The following is a 23392-nucleotide window of genomic DNA, read 5'->3' on the forward strand; positions in this document are numbered from 1 at the left end:
CTGTGTAAACTTTGTAAAAGCATGCAAACAAAGAAACTGATTTTGGGGCTTGGAATAATTAGCTAGATGTAAAAACTGTTGAGCTTAATTTTGAAGAATGGGAAAGCAGCATATCATTTAAGTGGAGAGAAACTATAGACCCTTAATATGCAGGGGGATCTGGGTATTCTGGTACACGAATCAAAAAAGGTCACTATACACCTAGTGATTAGGAAAGCATTTGGGTTATTCTTGTTTGTTGCAAGAAGAATGGAATATAAAAATAATGTACAGGGCAATATACCAGAGTATTTTGTACAATTTAGGTCTCCTTATTTAAGGAAAGATACAGTTGCACTTCAAGCAACATTCAGTGAAGGTTCACTTTTGACTGGTTACTGGGATAATGGGGTGAGGATAGATTGAATCTGAAACCATTGGAGCTGAGAATGAGTGTCATCATCTTAAAACAGAGATCCTGAGGGTCCTGGAGAATTTGGATGCTGAGAAGATAGATTATGTGGGATAGATTAGAACGAGGGGACTGCGCCTTAAATGAGAGACATTCCATTTTTGAAATGGAGATAGAGAGAAATTCTGTCTGAGGGTTGTTAATGTAGAATTGTCTTCTGCTGAGAGCACTGGAGGCAGGGTCATTCTTGATTAGCAAGGGAGATAAAGCTAATCAGGTAAGCAGCAAAGTGGAGTGGCAACAGCAGTCTGATTAACCTGGTTTTATTGAATGTGGGAGCAGGCTCAAGGGGCTGAATGACCTGATTTGTATGTTCTGTAGGATTTCAAAGGTAATTGGGGAAATGCGTGGGTTCTTCATTTTGGAAGGGGCTACAAGTTCAGGTCAGTGGCAGGCGGCTTTATTAAACTAGATTTTAAATGAGTTGGATCAACAAAACCACCCTTTTCGGGTTCAGTAACCTTTCCTTTAGTCAGATTGCTTTCACTTGAGCTTTTGGATTTACAGAAAGCAAGCACCTTGCTTCAGTCTTCAAATCTAATCAATGTGATATCAGCATAAATCATCGTACTTTCTCTTCCTGTGGGGGTAGATCCCAGTCAAAGCACTGGACATTATTGCAGTTTGGTAAGAACTGCAACTTGAGACTAAGTGTATATAAGGGCACTGCTGAGGTTTAATGAGCTTAAAAGTGTGCATCTTGCTGGCACGTACCATTTGATAGATGTCTAGGTGGCCCTGGCTTGATAAAAGAGACTAGTGGCTGCAGGCTTGCGCTCGTCTATAAATGAGTTGAGATTCAAATGAAGGAAAAGCAGGATCCTTTCTAGAACATTAATTGTGCACTCATCTGTAATTATATTGCAGTGACTGAGAAATACCTTGATGCTGACACCACGTAACATTGCTTTACACTTCATTTTATTACATTTTGCAGCTGTGAAGCTTCAACGTGAATGATGTGTAAAAGAATGTTACTGCAGGTGGGGAAACAGAGCAGTGGTATTATTTTTGATAAGCTAAGCTAAAATTGAGGTTTGAGTTATTGTCATGACTTGATGTATTGGAGAAAAATTCAGGCTGTGCTTTACTTCAAAAAAGAACTCGGTCCATCTGGAAGCATTCATGGGTTCAGTGTGTTGCATTTTCCTCCCAGCTACAGCTCGTATTTTACCTCTTTGAATATTCTTTGTGCCGATGAAGATGAGTTTGGGCAAGGAAGACAATCTGCATTTATATGGTGCTTTCCAGAGGATCTGTACAACTTCCTAACCTTCCTTGCTGAGGCACCCAGTTTCTTGAAAATACCCCATTTTGGCATATGACTATAGTTTCAAAAAGCTGGTTTTGTTGGTTAGTAAGTGGTGTCCACTCCAGTTGCTTTTCTGACAGCATTGTGAATGAAATAGTATTACTGCTTTGTGAAAGATATGCTTGCATCAGTTGATTTGTATTATCTCTATTCATACATCTAAAGTGGAAGGTTGATTGCTGAAGTATCTCCCTTTTTATATTGTTCAATGCGGTGAATCTTTAATGAATGGGCATCAAACTTGGACTTCTAACAAAGTTCAAGTATTACTTTAATATTAGATGTGAAATTATGATCCTGTCCTTTAGGAAAAGAATGATGACCCCGTGTAACTGGAAGGAGTAATTAGGTAACAGTTAATATTAAACATTACACAACACCAGGTTATAGTGTTATAGCTCCTTCAGGTGGTTGTGGAGTATACTGTAAGTAAATATATTTGTCTCCTTAGCTGGTACCAAAATTGTGCCAGCAGTTCGTGCAAAATTGATACCATTCTTGGAATGTCCAGAATGGAAGCCAGCCGAATGGGGGAAGATAACTATTTGAGGTCATTTTCCTAAGTCAATTGTTTGATAACAGTCCTGTGATCATTTTGTGGGGAGTCGGTATGTGATACAAAAGATTTTTTGGGGAGGGGTTGGTGGAGTGGTGAAGAAGTACAATGTATTTTCTCTTAGTTTTGTTTTGATCAAGAAGTTAGTTGTGTTTTTAATATTCTGTTGTGCTGTCCACGTTTCCTTACTTCTGTGAACTGTTTCTGCAGGTTTTTAGACCCCCAAATCCTTGGACAATGGCCATCATGAATGTACTAGCAGAGCTGCATCAAGAGCATGATTTGAAGGTAAGGCTGTTCTCATTTGTACTAATTCATAAAGCAAATTGCTCCCAGGGGACTACACTGGTTCTACTAGAAAATGGCTTATGCAGACCTGCTAGGCTACTGAATATTATAGAGCAATCTTTGTTGATTGTGCTTCACTTTGTGCAAAATGTAAATGTTTTAATATCATTATGGAGATCACTCTTCGAGGTGAACTTGAAATCTGAGAAGATTGGGGTGAAGTTAGTAGGAAGTCTACTTGAAGGTTTCAGGCCTTGTGGAAAGAGTGGTTTTCATCAAGCTCCAATTTTCTCCATTTCTATCAAAACCCATGTGAAATCTATCTATTTACTAGTATGTTATCACTTAAATTAATCATTTTCTTTAAGAATAATGTTTTGACCAGACAAGATTCCAAAATCTGTACCATTCCAATTAATTTGTGTTCCGTTTTATTTCGCCTGAGATTCGTGCTGGATTTTCATCTATATCTGAGCTAATTTTAGCACCCTGTACATAGTCACTTGGATGAAGTAGCCACCATAGACTGCTAGAGGTCTGGCAGCATCTGTGGAATGAAAAGCAGAGTTAATGTTTCAAGGCAAGTATGGCTCCTCTTCAGAACCTCTGCAGAGTTTTAAAGAAGTCATACAAGACATCAAACATTAGCTGTTTCTCTGCACAGATGCTGCTGAGTTTGTTCAGCATTTACAGTAATTTACCTGTGTTGGATGAGATAACAGATGACTACTGAGAGGAAGGATTTGGGAGAAACCAGGGGAATAGGGTTTTTTTTAAAGTTTACAAAAATAGAGTGGCTTAAATATAAATGTTCTAAAGTAGTGAAATTCACTTCATTGTAGTCTGAGTTCTCAACATTTTGTGGACTTATCAATGCAAATTTAGTGTTGGAAATTGAGGGGATTTGTTGGTGCAGAAACCTCTGAAGGTATATTTATAATTAATAAATGCTCTGTGATCGGGGATCGTGGGAAAAAGGAATGACTAAGATTTGAATGCACAATCTGAAATTACTTTCAAAAGAGGTTTGGGTGAATTTCTAATGGGGGCAGTTTTATAGGGCTGTAAGAAAACACAAGTGGGTCAAATTAAGTAATTCTATCAACGACCCAGCAAAAGCACCATACCAAGTGGCTGCCTTCTGGGCTGTATTTTTCAAGCAATGGAATCTAATAGGTTTGTTACATGTGAGCATTATAAATACAATGATGAAATTATTGAAGTAAAACACACACTCTGTTGTTATCTAGTACCATTACCAGGTTCAGAAATGGAAATTGCTGGAAAAACTCAGGTCTGTCAGCATCCGTGGAGGGAGAGCAGAGTTAACATTTTCTGGTCCAGTGATCCTTTTTCAGAACTGCTTGTAGCTAGGAAAGGCTTGGTATGTATGCTGAAGATGGGGTGGGGGAAGGGGGCGGAGTAAGTGAGAGGTGGAGATGCAGCCGAAAGAGCAAAATAAAAGTTGAGCAGACAAAGCAATGGGTAAAGATAAGCTTGGGAGAATCAGTAGCTGATTCGTGACTCTGGGATAAGTCTTTTGGTTTTTGTTTGGTTAGATTATAACCAGCTAACTATACTCCTCTGTGTTTTGAATGAAGGATCTCCAGTTTTTTCAGCTGGCATTTCACCAGGGTTGACTTTAATGATACTACTTAACCAAGAATGACTTCAAACAAAATTTTGCCTTTGTCAAGACAACTTCCTTCCAGTTTAATTGCTGACTTGCTCTGTATATTCTGTGGTCCTGTACATTTCGTAGTATACATCTGTTTGCTTTCTGGCCGAACACTGCTGGAATTTCCCTAATGATGACTCGATGTCCTTGATGTTGTTATACTGAATATTGTTTCTTCCAGTCAAAGAACTGAGGGTGTGGCTGAAATGAGACCATGTGTGCATCAAAATGGTGAAAGGCTGAAAGACTTCAATCTGATATGGCAGTATGAACATGAGGGTCTGTCTTTTCAGCAGCAATAAAACATTTCTCTACCCTTAAGGTATTGCTGTCACCCTACTGCAGGAATTGGTGACCGATGTTTTTTGGTATTCCTGGGCCACAACTGATGATGTTTTACTTGGTTATGGAAACTCTGCCAGTCTCCTATTTCAGAGGACTAATGCAGTGGTTTAAGGACCTCTTACTGACCAGTATTTAGCATTTGTAATCCAGCTCTGATCTGTGGTCAATTATCTTGTGATGGCTTCTACCCCTCCCTGCTCCACTTCTCCTGGTTGTGAAACCATTCCAAGCAGGGTTATCCCAGGCTTTGAATACCATTGGTGATGTAGTCGCTCGAAATAAAAATATAGGAAATGCACAGGTGCTGACTCATCAAAGAGGAGAAAAACTAGCAAGTTTACATTTTGGGTAGGCACCCCTTGTTCATGCTGGTGTATGGCCTCTGCCTGAAGGATTGATCTCTTACTTTCAGGTGCTAAGAATCTGGAATGCGCTTTATTTCAAAATTTCAGTTCATGTTTCTTGGTTGCAGACATTGGAAAAATGTAATAACTAAAAGGCAGGTGAGAATTCAGAAATGGATCTCCCTTCCTGAGAGAGTTTTCTGCTTCATGCATTTCCAGTATGAGCAAGGGCTGGTAGCTCAGCACATTCAGTAGTTAAAAGTTGTTCAAATTGTAACGCATCCTTGAGTGAACAAGGGTGCTACGGTTAAAGTAAATGCAATTCAGGTATTAATATTTGGAGTTGATAAGACCATAAGACATAGGAGCGGAAGTAAGGCCATTCGGCCCATTGAGTCCACTCCGCCATTCAATCATGGCTGATGGACATTTCAACTCCACTTACCCGCATTCTCCCCATAGCCCTTAATTCCTTGTGACATCAAGAATTTATCAATCTCTGCCTTGAAGACACTTAGCGTCCCAGCCTCCACTGCACTCCGTGGCAGTGAATTCCATAGGCCCACCACTCTCTGGCTGAAGAAATGTCTCCGCGTTTCTGTTCTGAATTGACCCCCTCTAATTCTAAGACTGTGTCCACAGGTCCTAGTCTCCTCACCTAACTGAAACAATTTCCTAGCGTCCACCCTCTCCAAGCAATGTATTATCTTGTAAGTTTCTATTAGATCTCCCCTTAATCTTCTAAACTCCAATGAATACAATCCTAGAATCCTCAGCCGTTCCTCGTATGTTAGACACACCATTCCAGGGATCATCCATGTGAATCTCTGCTGGACACGCTCCAGTGCCAGTATGTCCTCCCTGAGGTGTAGGGACCAAAACTGGACACACTACTCCAAATGGGGCCTAACCAGAGCTTTATAAAGTCTCAGTAGCACAACGGTGCTTTTATATTCCAACCCTCTTGAGATAATTGACAACATTGCATTCGCTTTCTTAATCACGGACTCGACCTGCATGTTTACCTTTAGAGAATCCTCAACTAGCACTCCCAGATCCCTTTGTACTTTGGCTTTACGAATTTTCTCACCGTTTAGAAAGTAGTCCATGCTTGTATTCTTTTTTCCAAAGTGCAAGACCTCGCACTTTGTTCGAATATCTTAGAGCAGAACTACAGTCGCTTATTTGTTTGAAAGCTGATAGTTTGTCAGTGTGACCTATTTGTGCTCACTTTGTAAGTTGGAACTATCCATTAACTACATATTTTTCAAAAATATTTTATTTTCAGTTAAACCTGAAGTTTGAAATTGAGGTGCTGTGTAAAAATCTCGCTTTGGACATCAACGACTTGAAGCCCGGAACTTTACTAAAGGACAAAGAAAAATTGACCAACCTAGAGGAACAGCTTTCTGCTCCAAAAAGAGAATCCAAAATACCAGAGGAGTTGCCTGTAGTTGTCACCACTGGTAAAGTGCTTTCATTTCTGTTCTGTAGTGTTTTGGCAGCAAAGAGGGGGGAGAAATATAGCCTGTGGTATACTGCAATTACATTAACTACAAATTGATATGTCTGGGCACTCCAGTAATTATAAGTGGTTACTCACCTGTGTAAACATCGTTATCTGCACTATAATATAGTTCACTCGGTTTGATGTAGGGTGGGTCGGGTTTCATGAGCACGGCTTGCACTAGGACCCAGAGCAGAGCTGAGAGGAGTGCAAGTGGGTGTTCCTTTTTCCCCAGCGTTGCCGGTAGGCCGAGCTGAAGCCTTGGTCTTTCGCTGACAAAGGAAGCGAAGTGACTCTGCAGCAGCTGGGAGGGGAAATGTTTTTCCAGTGGAGGAGTCAGTCTTCTGAAGGTTCAGAAATGCAAGTTATAATACTCTAACAGCTGTGGCCATTGTGCGGTCTTTTATGGGGTGTGCAGCGGCTATTTTGATGTAATTGCTGTATAATTCTAGAATTCATGATGTGCTGTACCAGACGCTACCGCCTCAGTCCTGGCAGTAATGTAAGATGTAGAACGGAGGACACTGGAATTAAACATCCTAGGGTTTGGTATGCCTGCATTTTTTGTGTTAATACTTTGCCATTTATTTTATTTTCAACTAGCAGATAAGTGATTTTTTTTTCCCAGGGAAAAGTTTTCTGGAACGTGGACCAGCTGTTTGCTTGGATTTATAACCGTGTAGTATTAACTTAACGCAGCTAAACCGAATGCTCCGTCTGTCTGGCTTGTTAAAATGCAAATATCCTTCACTCATCCTTCCACCTCTTTTCCACCCACCCTCCCTCCAAAATAAAATCAGTCAAGGCCTGACCATGGAAGGCGTTTCTCTAATTTAACATTCACTTGCAATCTTTCACTCTGAACATCGGTTGAGGCCCCGATGCACCAGTGCTTTTTCAGAGCTCCTGCAGGTCAAATTGGGGGAGAGTGAGGTGGTGGTGAACTTAAAAATACTACATGTAGTGATATTTTCAAGGAGTTTTATGCTGTTAGATTTGTATCCACTTTCTGTTGCACGTTTTAATTCATTTTCACTATTTGCTCTTGATTTTTTTTAAAAATGGTGGCAGCCAAGTAAATCTTTGATTCTGAATGCCAGGATTTTGCTCAGCATTTTCTACCGTACTGCAAGGGTTTATAGTTCCTTTGATGTTTATGGCATGGCATGTCAAGTTGGCCTTTGCCCTCCTTCACTGTAGATGTAGAAAAGAGATTGTAGAATATTACACTGGGAACTGCTAGAGCTATTTCACAAGTATGGAAGGTCCTAATATCAGATGGCTCTCAGAACCAGTAGTGTGGCACCCCAGCAGTGCTGCTTTGTCACATTTTATATAACCTGTGATGTCCAGTGACGATTAGATGGTGGGTGAGGACTGTACAGGATTCTGCCATGCTACCTTTCACTTTCAGTTTGCCTGCTGGCACTCTCTTTAGGCTTGCTAGTGAATAGCTACATGGGCGAGGTTCCTGAACATAGCTAGTAGCCAACACCTGTGGAACTGTACTCCCACAACACTTTTTAGGGGGAGGAGGAAAAAGCCAAACAAGCCTTACCTTAGTTTCACTTTATATTTTTCCTCATTGCTTTATTTTGCAGTTGACTGTAGTTTTGTCCTATTTTTCAAAATTTGCTTTGTCATTATGACTTCTGGATTCAATTAAGCTATGAGCAAAGGGAGTTCTAATCTGTTACGCTACTCAGTTTGCTGCAATATTGCAACAAAGTGGAGTTTTAGATATTTTAGGCATACTTCACAGCATCCTTGAGTATTTTGAGTTGCCCATATAGCTTTGTAACGTATGCCAGCAAACAAGAGATTCCCTTTGGTTTTAACTGCAACTGGAACAGAGCATTCAGCAAGCCTTAAAATGACCAATTTCCATTTATTCAGTGTTTACAAGAACCTTCAAAAGAACCATAAAGCTAAAAAGTCAGTCAAACCACTTCTGTAATTGAGTTGGAGGTGGGGAGAAAGAAATTAAATGGATCAAATTTATTGAAAGGGATATTTTAAATGTTTAAATACATTAGGAAGACTTAAAACTGCTCACTTTCAATGAATTAGTTCCATTTCTCTAGCCTTAACTCAATGCTTGAACAAGAGTGAAAGTTGGCATAATCTGAAAAATTGTTTAACAATTATATACAACAAGATTTTTCTGGTCTAAGGGTTAGGGGTTGCTAGGGAGATGAGAAACGCTTTCCAATCTGTGAAATAAAATATATACAGAACTGTTGGGTCACTTTTCCCACTCTACACACTGTCCCAGTCAGGACTGCACTCTTGTTCCTTTAGTTCACAAACATCACTATTTCAACTTTGACAGAAAAGTTGAATGATAGGCAGAGTTAGTTCTGCGTTGCATGGGAACGGCATGTGACGTAAGATTTTGGGGGTTGGGGTTAGGGTAAGGAGAGTTCACTCGATTTCTGGAATGATGGCAGCTTCCTGTTTGGACATGGAGAGCACACAATAGAAGAATTGAGGTTTATAGCCAAATGCTACCATGGATAAAAGCAGCCATTTATAACTAGACCTTCCAGAACAGACTTGCTTTTGTAGTCCAAGACAACAGAAGGCAGCATAATAAAGTACTGTAAAAATACAACAAAATAATAACTGGGAAGGAGGATTCAAGAGCAGATGCTTACTGATCCTGAAGTTAATGGCTGATAGACTGAAACAGCTATATTATTCAAGACTGCACGCAACAGGTATTAATAGTTATCTGGGAATTTGTTCTAAATAAAACATTTGTCTTATAATTGGAAACAAATCTCATTCTATTTCAAAATGCGACAATCACAGCATGAGAAAATATTTATTAAAAATCTGGTAGTTATATTCAAAGTCAAACAGCTAAAATTTAGTTTTTTAAAAAATAGTGGGACATGATTTAAAAATAATTTCATGAGAATTCATGCCAAACTTGTGTTGTAACAAATGGCTTAGGAAGAAAAAAGATTTGCTTCAGAAAGTGCTTGATCAGCAATTTTTTAGAAAGTTATTAAATGCGTTTGTTCCTGTTTTGTAATCCCTTGACAGTCTAAGAGATAATTTCCAAGTTGCTTGCATTATTATATCACCAAAAGATCAAGTAAGACATTTACTCTAATATTAGAATATGTTCCAAATATAAATTAAGGTCAATTAACAGCACAGCATAAAATCAGCCATAAAATGGCTGCTTTTATCCATGGTAGCATTTGGCTATAAACCTCAATTCTTCTATTGTGTGCTCTCCATGTCCAAACAGGAAGCTGCCATCATTCCAGAAATCGAGTGAACTCTCCTTACCCTAACCCCAACCCCCAAAATCTTACGTCACATGCCTTTCCCATGCAACACAGAACTTACTCTGCCCATCATTCAACTTTTCTGTCAAAGTTGAAATAGTGATGTTTGTGAACTAAAGGAACAAGAGTGCAGTCCTGACTGGGACTTTGTGTAGAGTGGGAAAAGTGACCCAACAGTTCTGTATATATTTTATTTCACAGATTGGAAAGCGTTTCTCATCTCACTAGCGACCCCTAACCCTTAGACCAGAAAAATCTTGTTGTATATAATTGTTAAACAATTTTTCAGATTATGCCAACTTTCACTCTTGTTCAAGCATTGAGTTAAGGCTAGAGAAATGGAACTAATTCATTGAAAGTGAGCAGTTTTAAGTCTTCCTAATGTATTTAAACATTTAAAATATCCCTTTCAATAAATTTGATCCATTTAATTTCTTTCTCCCCACCTCCAACTCAATTACAGAAGTGGTTTGACTGACTTTTTAGCTTTATGGTTCTTTTGAAGGTTCTTGTAAACACTGAATAAATGGAAATTGGTCATTTTAAAGCCTGCTGAATGCTCTGTTCCAGTTGCAGTTAAAATCAGCTATACTGATTTATCTATACTTTAGCTTTCTGCAACCTAATGACTCCAGACATTTATTTCAACTTCATCTTTCAGAGGAATCTGGTGATATGTTAACCACCATACCAGAGTAATTCATCTGAAATTAAACATACTTGAGTGATCATAAACTTCATTGATAGAAATCTTTAATTGCGTACTTCTGAAATTTTCCCAATTCTCCTGTTTTTTGTTTAGAAACAGGAGTTTGAGAAATGGATTTAAGTTGTAAGATCTACCCTGCTATGTTGCAAACAGGGGAAAAATGTAAAATCTTGCATTCCTCCTCCAGCTCCTGTTAATTGTTGGCTAAGGAAACCGATCCATGTGTCTCAGTTTCAAGCATTGGATGCATTGAAAAAATCCAACCTTGTATGCAATTGTTAACATTATTTTTCCAACTAGTAGTGCTTATTTCAGACTCTGGCTGAGAATATTGTATGATCTTTCACACTTCATGTTATTGTGTGTAGAAATGTATTAGATTTAATGGATAAGTTTCACAAAATACAAGTTGTAGTTGAATCCTGTTAATGCTCCTTGCAAGAGATTGAACAAACTAATTGATCACTTCATTGTTTCCAACATAATTAGTTCTATACCACAGTACTTGGCTCAGCCCCCAAGTCAAGTTGAGCATTAACAGATTTATCCTTTTGACATCTGTTTTGAAGAAATGGGCCTGAAAAATGACATCAACATGTAGGCTTTTAGAATTTTATAAGTCAGAAGCAAAGAGGATTTGGAGAATTAATTGTGCTTTTGCTTTCCAGCTGCACCAGTGACTCAAGCCACAACCACCACGTGTACATCCACAGTCCCTCCACAACCACAGTTCAGCTACCACGACATCAATGTGTATTCATTGGCTGCCTTGGCTCCTCACATTACAGTCAACCCAAATGTAAGTAGATTTCAGTATAATGTACCAATGATGTCCTGTGGCTGCTTAATGGAGAATAGGAATCTTGTTGGTCAGTATGTCTCTCATGCACATTATGCTGGTCTTTAGTGAGTTAATTCCTCAATTCTTTTTCATCTTAGCTATTTTAGACGTGAAGTCTATCCGCAATTTTGCAAAAGTGAATCTGAATGTTAATTTTAACATTTTGAGAATCATAAGTACAGTTGAGCAAATGCTATATCTGTTGAAAAAATGGGCATCCAAGTCTTTTGAAAAGTACTGTAAGGACGTAAACTTCTCTCAACACTGCACTTCCCACTGTGACTCAGAAACCTAAATTGTTTTATAATTCCTACCCTTTCTGAAGTCAAATATGTAATTCATATTTGGGATTCAATTCTCATACCACATCCTATATGTTGACTAGAGGAGTGAGAAACTTCTGACTGGTCAGCTGTATTGCAGGAGCATTAACAGTACGAGTAACCCCTACAAAACTAAATACTTCAACCAAAAGTCAGTTCCTCTGAAGAATGGTGCTCAGAAGGCAGCTTGGTGTTTATGTCTGAAGCAAACTGACAGATGTGCTACATCACAGCCTAGTGGTTGTCCTAATGCCATCTGTTTTTACACAAACTTTACAGACATTAAATTGGAGCACCACCTACATTTGTCAATCTGCTGTTCACAGCTTTGCTCACCAAGCGATTTGCACAGTTTGCTAGAACCAGGTGATTCACTTTAGATAAGGCTGCAATTTCTGTGGTAAAACCATTAGTGTAGGGGAATATAAATGGAGAACAAGCCCCTACAGCCTGTGCCCCTATCCTCCCTATCTGATCCTTGGCACAGTCTGTGTGCAAAGTCATGCATGAAGCCATCGTCTTCAGGTGGTTAAGGTTATCGATATTGCTTAGAAACCAGTGATATGCTTAGCAGACTTGGGGAATTGTGCAGGGCATTTGCTCAGTTTGGCCAAGTGATGGTACATCTGGACACATGGTACCACTTGATTCATAATCAAATGTGATCTAGAGATCCTAAAACCGAGCCCCATCTTATTGCTTGGCTTATAGTCCCACTGGTACTCACTAGCTCCTTTGGAACGTGTTTCAGGTATCATTCAGTTAATTGCCCAGCCATTTCCAAACCATTGTATTGGTCCTGGCGCAGATGTGTGGATTCTCTCCCATCACTTCAACTTGCTTCTGAAAGTGAATATAGCATAATTCAAAGCAGAGAGGAAGGGGAAACTATTGGAATGGTTGTCTGTTGAGTAATCAATGTTTTTTTTCCAATTTCTTCCCCGTATTCTAAGTGTATTCATCTATATTCTTCTTGGCAAATTACATAACTTCATAGTTTCCCGTATTATCATCCAACTGCCAACTTCTTTGTCCAGTCACTTAATCTGTCTATAATCCTGTGCAGACCTTATCATCCTGACTACCTATTTTTGTGTAATTTGCAGACTTGGTACATTCACCTTCCTCATCCACGTCATGAATGTGTTGTAACCAACTGGGACCTCAGCATTGATCCTTGTGGCACACCACTAGATACAGTTTGTTAACCTAAAAATGCTCCCTTATTGCAACTGTCGTCTATTAGTTAGCCAATCTTTGAGATTTAAAAAAAAAACGATGTTATTGCTCTCATTCTGTGAATGTAGTTTTAAGCTCCCACTCCCTGCTTTCACATTTGAATCTTACACTTACTATTTAATTCCTCATTTCACCTTTGCATGTTTTCAGAGTGAATCCTATATTACAAAATATAGGACGAATACATGGTCATCCTGATATCCAGCTGTTTAAAAAGCAATGTTATTTCCTGATCTTTATTGTCAGTTGTAATGTTGATAGCACACTTACCTCTAACTGAAAGGGTGGTGGGCTCAAGTCCCATTTCCAATCACGCTGCACATCTGTTTGACTCTTCATTTTAAAGGATAGATGTATTATAGATTAGTTTGTTAAACACTTGTCACATAGTGGTTACACTAATGCACTGACCTCTGTGTGGGCTAACGCGGCTACAACGCAAGTTTTACAGATGCACCCTGTGTTAATCCAAGATTTAATTGGATTTAAAGAATATTTTATTTACTTATTGTAAATGCATAAATACCTTAAATCATTTGTGTAAATTACCAATTAATGGCTCTGTTTAATGCATTCACTTTCTTCCTTTACAGATTCCATTATTCCAAGCCCACCCTCAGCTGAAGTCGTACGTCCGGCAGGCAATAGAGCGTGCTGTGCAGGAGCTTGTTCATCCTGTTGTTGACCGTTCCATCAAGATTGCAATGACCACGTGTGAACAGATAGTCAGGAAAGATTTTGCTCTGGATTCTGAGGAGTCACGGATGCGCGTTGCAGCCCATCACATGATGCGTAACCTCACCGCAGGAATGGCTATGATTACATGCAGGGAGCCATTATTAATGAGCATAGCTACAAACCTAAAGAATAATTTTGCCACTGCATTACGGGTTAGTAAGACTCACTTTCAATTGGCATGCATTTCTGTCTATGCTGAACTTGCAGTTAGTTACTCAGTAGAGTTATCGTCACAGGCACTGTTTCCGTGCTGTACATCTCTTTGGTCCAACTCGTACATGCTGACCAGATGTCCCAACCTAGTCTAGTCCATTTGCCAGCACTTTACCCAAATCTGTCTAAACTCTTCCTGTTCATATACCCAACTAGATATCTTTTAAATGTTGTAATTGTACCAGTCTTCACCACTTCCTCTAGCAGCTCATTCCATACACGTACTACCCTCCACGTGAAAATGTTACTCCTTAGGTCCCTTTTAAATTTTACCCCGTCACCTAAACCTATGCCTTCTAATTCTGGTCTCCCCACCCCAGGTAAAAGACCTTGTCTGTTTACCCTATTCATGCCCTTCAGGATTTTATAAATCTCTATAAGGTCACCCCTCAGCCTCCGCTCCAGGGAAAACAGCTCCAACCTGTTCAGCCTCTCCCTGTAGCTCAAACCCTCCAACTCTGGCAACATCCTTTCTGAACCCTTTCAAGTTTCACAACATCCTGTCTTAACTGTGCTCTTGAAAGGCGAAAATATGATGCACTTTTTGAAGAAAAATCTCTAGCCAGTTATAGCGTATCCTTCTTTGTAGTGGCCAGGCTATAGAGAGCAGCTTAAACTAGGAGGAGGGTCTTATCCTGCACCATCATGGAAATAAAGTAGTCTTCAAAATTTGGATCTACATTACTGACATATTTAGAATTTTGATAACGTAATTGGAGTCCTGATCTGAAGCTAAAGGTTTTTATTTGCAATCTCTAGAAAAGGCAGTGCAATACTGGTACATATATTGCATATTATGTGTGCTTTATATCCACTTCAGATACTAATGTGAGGTGGTTGTGATATCACTTGTAGCATGCTTAAATGTAATTGGGCTGTCAAGGTGTGGCCACTGAATGAAAACTAGTTAGTGCTATAAAACGAAGCGTAATACAATTCTAAGTTAGGAACATTCAAATATAAAGTCTCAGTAATGGCAGATGATGCCTATTTTCAGAACAGGTAGTGGGTTGTAAATAAAATTTAGCTTTTTAGGAAGGTAGAAAAGGGAAATAGTTGCACATTAAATGTGAAACCAAGCTTAGATATTGTTTATAAAGAAATTATTTTAATAAGTCAACTTTGAGGTAGCAGTGTGATTTGGTGGTTAAATTAGTGTACTGACATTTATACCCTTTTTTTGTTCTTCCATCTAGGACTTTGCTGCACTACTTCTGCATTCTACAGTTTTAATGATTTTTAACGTTCATTTTTAGTCTTTCTGCACTAGTTTTAAACCTGTGTTTGGGTCATCCAACCAACATAGGCTACGCTATGGTGCTAAAGGATATCCTTGGAATTTACAATGAGCATTGCTAATACAAATTAATGTTCTCGTTCAAGCCAAGGGACAGTTTGTGTTAGATCTATTCTTTTACATATGCAACCCATGTATTCATATCTCTTATGCCATTGAAGTCTGTTGTAGTGTGTTCTCTTTTTAATCAGCACTTGAGTAATTTCCAGATTATTTTAGGTACACGTGACATACCCTTTAGCATTTTAAAAATTGGCTAAATGTGTTACAGGGAGTGTCATGCTTCTTTACCAATTATTTGTATTGGAGGTTTGAGGAGTGCCCAATCTATGAGCCAGATTTAAAAGCGCTCACTGTTGTTGGCTAGTACTAATTTTGGAGTCATGATGTGGAGAAGCCGGTATTGGACTGGAGTAGACAAAGCTTAAATCTCTCAATACCAGTTTATAGTTCAACATGTTAATTTGGAACCAGTAGCTTTTGGAGGGCTGCTCCTTCATGTCGTTGTGCGTTACCTGGTGAAGGAGTGACACTTTGAAAGCTGGTGCTTCCAAATAAACCTGTCAGACTATAATCTGATATTATTGAGGACTGCAGATGTTGGAGATCAGAGATGCTGGAAAAGCACAGCAGGTCAGGCAGCATCCGAGGAACAGGAGAATCAACGTTTCTGGCATAAGCCCTTCATCCTGATGAAAGGTTTATACCCGAAACATCGATTCTCCTGCTCCTTGGATGCTGCCTGACCTGCTGTGCTCTCCCAGCACCACGCACTCACTACTATAAATTGGTGTGTGATTTTTAACTTAGTTTTTGTAGCGGTATCTTCAACTGAGTCACAAGGCAGTTTCTGCAATTAGGTTAAAGTGCCTTGTCCTATCCCGTGCAAATACAGCAAGCTTGTCATTGGTCTCCAAAGCTTGAGCGAGGAAGCAAGATAGTTCAAGCTGAGACTTGCAGTATGGTCTGACCAATTATATGTGTGATTTTGGTTACTTTTTAGATTCATTTGTGAGTTACATGAAGCACCACTGACACTTTCAGGGCGGTTAATGATGAATTAGCTGGGGTCTTCCTCACACAGTCATTACTGCACAATTCTTTTCCCCTCTTCCTTAGTGGAAGCTGAGTCATTCAATATATTATAGCTGAGTAAGTTAGATTGTTGATTGACAAGGGAGTCAAAGGGTATGAGAGTCTAGACAGGAAAATTGAGTTAGACGGCAATTTAAGATCAACTATGATCTTGTCAAATGGTAAAACATATTTGTGGAACTGAATGGTCTACCCATGCTCCTAATTTATGTATATTTGCATGATTGCTTATGAAACTCTAAGTGCAACAGCTCAGAAGCCTTTGTAAAACCATATTCATATTTTTTGTTCCTGGCTTTCAAACGCTGTCTAGGGTGGGGTCTCTCTCTCTCTCTTAAGCAGTAATTGCTGTTAAAACAACTTTCTCAAAACTGGAGTGAAAAGTAAAAGCCAAGGTTGGGGTTGGTTTTGAATAAAAAATAAGTTGGGGTGAGCACAAGAGTTATTTCAACACTAAAGGTGTTTGGGAGTGGTTGGAGTTTGGGGTACGTTGTGCATGCTTGTATTTGGAATTTAAGGAGCGAAGAACGAAATATTGACCATGGTAGTAAATTGAGCAGGGAGATTGGAGGCTTAAGGTCAAAATGTAGGAGAAATTGTCTGGAGTGCTTTCTGGCTGGTGTCCATTGGGAATGAATCAGCCTGCTATTTCTATCTAGACGTATCTAGCAGACGTGGCTTTCCACTGAATTTCCACCTCCAGTGAAAATTCAGTCTGCAACAAAGATTGGGGCAACTAACTTCAGACAATAGCTGTGTCTTCCTTTAGTAGTCCAGAGTATCATCAACTCGATAATTACCATCAAGCCAAAGAATCAACCCTAATTCAAGGCGTGTACAGGATGGCATGTCAGTAACATTCAGCATACATAAAAATTAGATGTCCATTTTATGAACTGTTACACAGGACTATGCCAATGCCAAAAAGCCAGTTATTTTTCCATCTATCTATTCTTAAACGTCAGCAGGTGATGGAAAATGGCATCACCACTGCTATCAAGTGGCACTTAACAGCAATAATCACATAGATGCTCAGTTTGTGTTCTGTCTGGGCCAGTAGGCACTTGATACCATTACAGTTTTGATCCAAACACGGACAATTGATCTGAATGATGTGAGGATGACTGCCCTTGATATTAACACACTGTTTAATGAAGTTAGGCATCCAGGAGACCAAGCATAATGGGTATCGATGGGAATCTGAGAGCTTTCTGCTGGCTTGGGTCATACCTAGCACAAAGGAAAGATGCTTGTGGTTGTTGTAGGTCAATCATCTCAGTCCCCCTTCTAGGTTGCGTTACCATCTTCAACTGCTTCATGTGGTCAGAAGTGGGTATGTTTGCTGATGACTGCAGAATGTTCAGCATCACCCCCTTGAATACTGAACTGGTCCTTGTTCACATGTAGCAAGACCTGAACAGCATTAAAACTCATGATGACAAGCGGCAGGTAATGTTCATGCTGTACATATGCCAGGCAATATCGATCACCAGTAAGAGCATCCAGCCATTTCTCTTTGGCACGCAGTGGCATGATCATTGTTGAATTTCTTCTCCCCCTCTCTCCACCCACACAAGAAAAAAACATACCGATGGGGTTATCACTGACTAAACATTGAATTGGACCGGTCATGTAAATGCTGTGGCTGCAAGAACAGGTCAGGTCCTGACTCCCTTAGGTCTGTCTATTATTTATGAGGTATGTCAGAATAAGCTTCACTTGCCTGGGCATGTGTGCTTTATGCCCATTCCAGAATTCCCCCACGAATGGCACCCCATCACCAACTTAAGCAGTCACAGCTTTTCACCAGCAGTTGAGAGTGACAGCAGTGTGTACCATTAACAAGATGTGCTACTTGATGCTTTCCACCTAGAAGGACAGGGCAGCAGACTCATGAGGGGAACTTGCACACACACTGTTCTTTCACTGTTGCTGGGTAAAGGTTTTGTGAAATTCCTTCCTTGAGTATGCCACCACCTGCAGCAGGCAAAGGAGGCGATTGACCACTTGAGGGCAGTTAAGGATGGGCATCAAATGCTGACCTTGGCAGCAACACTCTCATCTCGTGAAACAATTTTTGTTTTTAAAGAAAGTATGGTTTACACACAACTAACAAGTTGTTTTCCAGGCACAGGCAAAATTCTTGGTCATGGAATCATCTTGACCTGAGTAACAGAACATGTTAGGTATAAAATTTTCTTCACAAGAAAGATTTCAAATGTGATATTCCATCCACTGATTCGACCTGAGCTTGTGTGGACGAAGCAAATTAGATAAAGCACTGTCATAGTAACCCATTAAGAATTGGTCCCAAGAGTGCAGCTCAAGAATGTTAACCTATACAAGTTGGCAGACTTTGGAATTTCAGTATTTCGACCAAATATGTGGAATTGACTAATGGAGCTCCCACAGTCACAGCCTGTGGACAATAGGTTAAGGTGATAGTGCAAAGAAAGAATCACTGAGTTCCAGAAGCAGTTCCCTTTTGTCTTTTTTTTTTCCCAAGAAGGGTCTTTATGCAGATACTTTGTCAGGGTGTATACATGTATGGTCATTGCAAATGAATTTTTGTTATTGCATAGGCATAGAGATGTACAGCACAGAAACAGACCTTTTGGTCCAACCCGTCCATGCTGACCAGATATCCCAACCCAATCTAGTCCCCCTTTCCAGCACCCAGCCCATATCTCTCCAAACCCTTCCTATTCATATACCCATCCCAATGCTTTTTAAATGTTTCAATTGTACCAGCCTCCACCACTTGCTCTGACAGCTCATTCCATACACATATGCATATTAACTTCTCTGGTGTTGCTGTCTGCTGCTGAGCCCTAAAATTTGTTATTAATTTGGTCCCTTAGACTGCTTCTCCACAGCAAAGGGAAATGATGGAGCAAGCAGCAGCACAGATAGCACAAGACAACTGCGAGCTGGCCTGTTGCTTTATTCAGAAAACAGCTGTTGAAAAAGCAGGTCCTGAAATGGACAAACGCCTTGCCACAGTAAGTTTCTGATCCTTCATCTGTTCCTGCCCTGGTTTTGTCATCACTGCATCCAGTTAATAATTTTTTGTGTTTGTAGGAATTTGAACTTCGGAAGCATGCTAGGCAGGAGGGTCGTCGTTACTGTGATCCTGTGGTGCTCACTTACCAGGCTGAGCGCATGCCTGAACAAATCAGATTGAAGGTGGGAAGTCTTAGTTTGTATAATTTTGTGACGCTGCACATTGAAAATTGCAAATGCAAAGAGTCCACTTAGCTTGTTGAAATTCTTGTTGCTGACTCCTTTACTTAAAAGGAAATTAATGATGAATTAATCCCAGACGAGTTTAAGGGATTAAGCCCCAAAATTTCTGACCCCAAGGACCAAATGAAACTGTTTTGCTATACCTGAGTTGCAACCCAGCATCCCCAAGTGACATCCTGGAGGCGTTGTGGGGATTATCTCTACAGGAAGCCTGGGTGGATAAATTTGCTGTCAGCATGTAACTAAGCTGCACTAAATTGTGGATCTCTCAATGCACCCCTTACTTCTACCTCACCCAACCCTAGCATGGGTCAAAATACTGCCCAAACGTATGTGTCGACTGTGCCCTAGGAGAACTGTTGCATCACACTCATGTATCCATCAGCAGGAGCACAGTTGCACGTGGAATCTCGATTAAGGAAAGCTCTGCAGAAGTTATTTTCCTCCTTGAGTGTTACACTGCAGATTTGACCCTGAAGGTTCACCACGATGAGATCTTGGCCCTGATCCCAATGCAATTTAAAAATCCCCTGCCTACTTACTGCAATGTCTGGTTTATAATGTTGTGTACTATATGAATTGTTAAGTTACAGTATTTTACGTTGCCATCTGCTCATTGCCACGATATGGTCCTATACATTGTCGAGTGCTTTGAGAAATTGTTTGCAAGTTAAAATAGTGACTGCTCAGTGCCAAGGATGTTCAAATGGGATGTTTTCCATTGGCTATTAATTGTTTTATATTCTTTAGGTGGGAGGTGTAGATCCCAAGCAACTAGCTGTGTATGAAGAGTTTGCACGCAATATCCCAGGCTTTCTTCCCAGTAATGACATTTCACAGCCAACTGGTTTCTTGGCCAAGCCCATGCAGGTAATGTAGAGAATTAACATAACTTTTATTCTGTCATTTGTCATTCTGTCATTCCTTGGTTACTATTTGTTCCTGAAATTTACCATTTTATACAATTGATGAGTGTGCAGGTTTTGTTTAGTACAAATTAAAGGTCATCCTGACAATTGACCAGGAAAGAGCTGAAGGTAGAATGAAACTTATAAAATAATTGAGGAACTTATGATGACTTGGAGTCAGGATGGTTAACGTGAATGAAGGTTGCACTTCAGAGTCAATAAAATGTGGAGCTGGAAAAGCACGGCAGGTCAGACAGCATCGGGGAACAGGAAGGTTGACATTTCAGGTTGGGACCCATCATCGGTCTGATCTGTGCATTTCAAGTTCCACATTTTATTGACTCTGACTTCCAGCATCTATAGTCCTCACTATCTCCCAAGTTTGTACATCGAGTTAAGATAAACTTGGGAGATTGCGTAATATCTCTATGCCTGCTGACCTACGTTGTTCGACCAGAAGCCAATGCCTTAACTTTCAAAATTCTCATTTTCAAATATGGCTTTGCCCTGTCCCTGTAATCTCCTCCAACCACACTACCGACCAAAATAACGCGCTCCTCAAACGTTTGTGCCCATGTCCATCAACCGTTGTCAAAGTGCCTTCAATTCCATTTCTAGGATGCCCTCCCTTAACTTCCCTTGACTGCCTTTCCTCCTTTTAAGATGGTAAAAAAGCAAATATTTCTGTCCAAGCTTCTGGTCATTAACTTAATGTCTGCTTATTTGGCCTTGGTCATCATACTTGGTCTTAAATGTTCTTATGAAGTGCTTTTGGGGCATTTCATTAGATTGAAGGTACTGTATTGATTTCAGTTGTAGCTAAGTAATAAGCAGCAAATTTCATTTCGGAGGATGGGTTGTAGGGCCTTTGGTTTTGAATAGCATTGAATTTTGGATGGCGTATCCATACATGGTAGGGGGCAAAGATGATGAATGTACATGGTACAGGAAGATTCCAAGTTCATTCTCTTGAATTTCAGTTCACTGATCTTGTGTGTTGCAATACATAATGGTCTTTTGTCCTTTTTATTTTAATTCGTGGGGTTTAGCATCTAGCTGGGACAGCATTTTTATTACCCATCCCTAGAAGTTGTTGGTGAGCTGTGGTGACTAAGCAGTGAGCCTTTTATGTAGTTTCGGAATGTAGAGCCAGGTGAGGCTCCTACTTTCTGATCTAGTAATTCCCAATTACTTCTGTAAAAGCCTAAGTATGTTTCACAGATATGCTATGCAAAAGGTAAATGGGCGCAGTAAGGATCATAGCAGTGGAGACAACACCATGATCGAGATTATTTAACAGGCACGAAGCTGAAAATAGGATATTTTCAAGTTAATATTGGAGTGTTTCATCTCAGTGCTGAAACCTCAACTATTTACACACTACGTTAATAACTTAAATGAAAAGGCAGAGTAATACATCTTAGGTTTTTCTGCTGACCTTAAGGTAGGTGAAAATGTAAGCTGTGGGAAGAACCCTGAGAGGATGCAGAACTTTTCTTCTTAAAAGATATGGATTTTAACTGTTGATGTTCACAGAGACTGGGATGTGATCGTGCAAGGTACACAGCATGCAGGTACAGCAAGCAAAGAGGAAAGCAAATGGCGTTATAGGCATTTACTGCAAGGGGATTGAAGTACGGGAAAAAAATAAGCCTTTTTACAGATGCACAGGATTTTGGTGAGACCACACGTTGAGTATAGTTTTAGTCGCCACATTTAAGAAAAGTACCTGCATTGGTGCTGGTATAGTGAAAGTTCCCGAAACTAGTCCCTGGGTTGAGGTATCCTCCAGTGATGAGAGGCTAAGCAAATTGTGTCTGTATTCTCCTGGAATTCAAAATAAGAGAGAATCTTATTGAAACGTACAAGATTCTAAATGGGCTTGGCAGGCTAAGTGTTTCTGCTGGTAGAGGTATCTAATAAGGATTGAGGTGAGAAATTTCTTCTCTGGAAGAGCTATACATCTTTGGAGTTGTTTTCAGTAGATCTAAATTTTTCAGGTAGAGGTGTGTTCTCTGAGAAACTAGATTACCTGGGAGTAAGAACGTCGTGATAATCCCACTCAGAAGCGTAAGAATAAAGCCCTGAAGAGATTTCTTGAAGCAGCTTGGGTGAATGATAGCTGCTGCTTGAAGCAATCCTCATTTCCAGTATTGGAGTTATTCACTTGTGTTAGGAAGTCTTAGTCTGAGGTCTTAGGAATTTTTATTCCTTCTCTGGTGTGAATTCTTTAAAAGGAATGCTTTTGGGTACTGTACAAGGGATTATTTTTGCACATATGTTTTAGGATTAATAGGATTTTACTTTAAACAGAATGAAGATCTTTTGAATTTGTTACAAGTGAATTTATTTTATTCTGTTGTTATTTCTTTTGATAATTGAAGTTCTGTTTTATTGCTTAAACAGGATGTTCAACCTACCTTGTGTATGTCTTGGTGAGAGACCACCTTGTTAAAAACCAAAACAAAATATGATCTATCAAGGCAGGTTTCAGGGATTTGACTTGTTCAGCAATAATTTCAGCTGGGATCCTAATAGAATGTAACTTAAGTTTAAATTGGGGATACTAACCTGTTACATTTCATTGAATGGCAGAGCAGACTCAGCGGGCTGAATGGCCTACTTCAGCTCCTACATTTTATGGTCTTATGTTTGGTTAATCCAGAATTCTCTGTTTACGCTGAAAGTTCTTTAATTGCAAAAAGTGCAATAATTTTCACACTGGATCTTGCCTTGTTTCTCGTAGCAAGCTTGGGCAACTGACGATATCGCACAGATTTATGACAAGTGCATCACCGAACTGGAGCAGCACCTACATGCAATTCCACCAACTCTGGCCATGAACCCTCAGACTCAGGCACTTCGTAACTTACTGGAGGCTGTGGTAATGGCCAGGAACTCCCGTGACGCTATTGCTGCTCTAGGCCTCTTGCAGAAAGTGAGTTCAGTTTATCCAAATGCTGCTTTGTTCACTTACTGAATTCTCTCATTCCTGTTCCT

General features: G+C 39.8%; 1 protein-coding gene across 8 annotated transcripts in view; it reads left to right on the forward strand.

Moving 5' to 3' along the window:
* Nucleotides 1–23392, forward strand: part of cnot1 (CCR4-NOT transcription complex, subunit 1) — a 161645-nt gene that overhangs the window by 110398 nt on the left and 27855 nt on the right. For all 8 annotated transcript variants that reach the window (XM_072547597.1, XM_072547601.1, XM_072547599.1 and 5 more), the window contains 8 exons: nt 2530–2607; nt 6263–6440; nt 11161–11291; nt 13489–13785; nt 19100–19240; nt 19320–19424; nt 20235–20354; nt 23139–23330. In XM_072547597.1, the coding sequence (XP_072403698.1) occupies nt 2530–2607; nt 6263–6440; nt 11161–11291; nt 13489–13785; nt 19100–19240; nt 19320–19424; nt 20235–20354; nt 23139–23330 (1242 nt within the window). The remainder of the gene's footprint in view (nt 1–2529; nt 2608–6262; nt 6441–11160; nt 11292–13488; nt 13786–19099; nt 19241–19319; nt 19425–20234; nt 20355–23138; nt 23331–23392) is intronic.

This window comes from Chiloscyllium punctatum, chromosome 26 (genome assembly GCF_047496795.1).
Source record: "Chiloscyllium punctatum isolate Juve2018m chromosome 26, sChiPun1.3, whole genome shotgun sequence".
In the NCBI taxonomy this organism is placed as follows: Eukaryota; Metazoa; Chordata; class Chondrichthyes; order Orectolobiformes; family Hemiscylliidae; genus Chiloscyllium; species Chiloscyllium punctatum.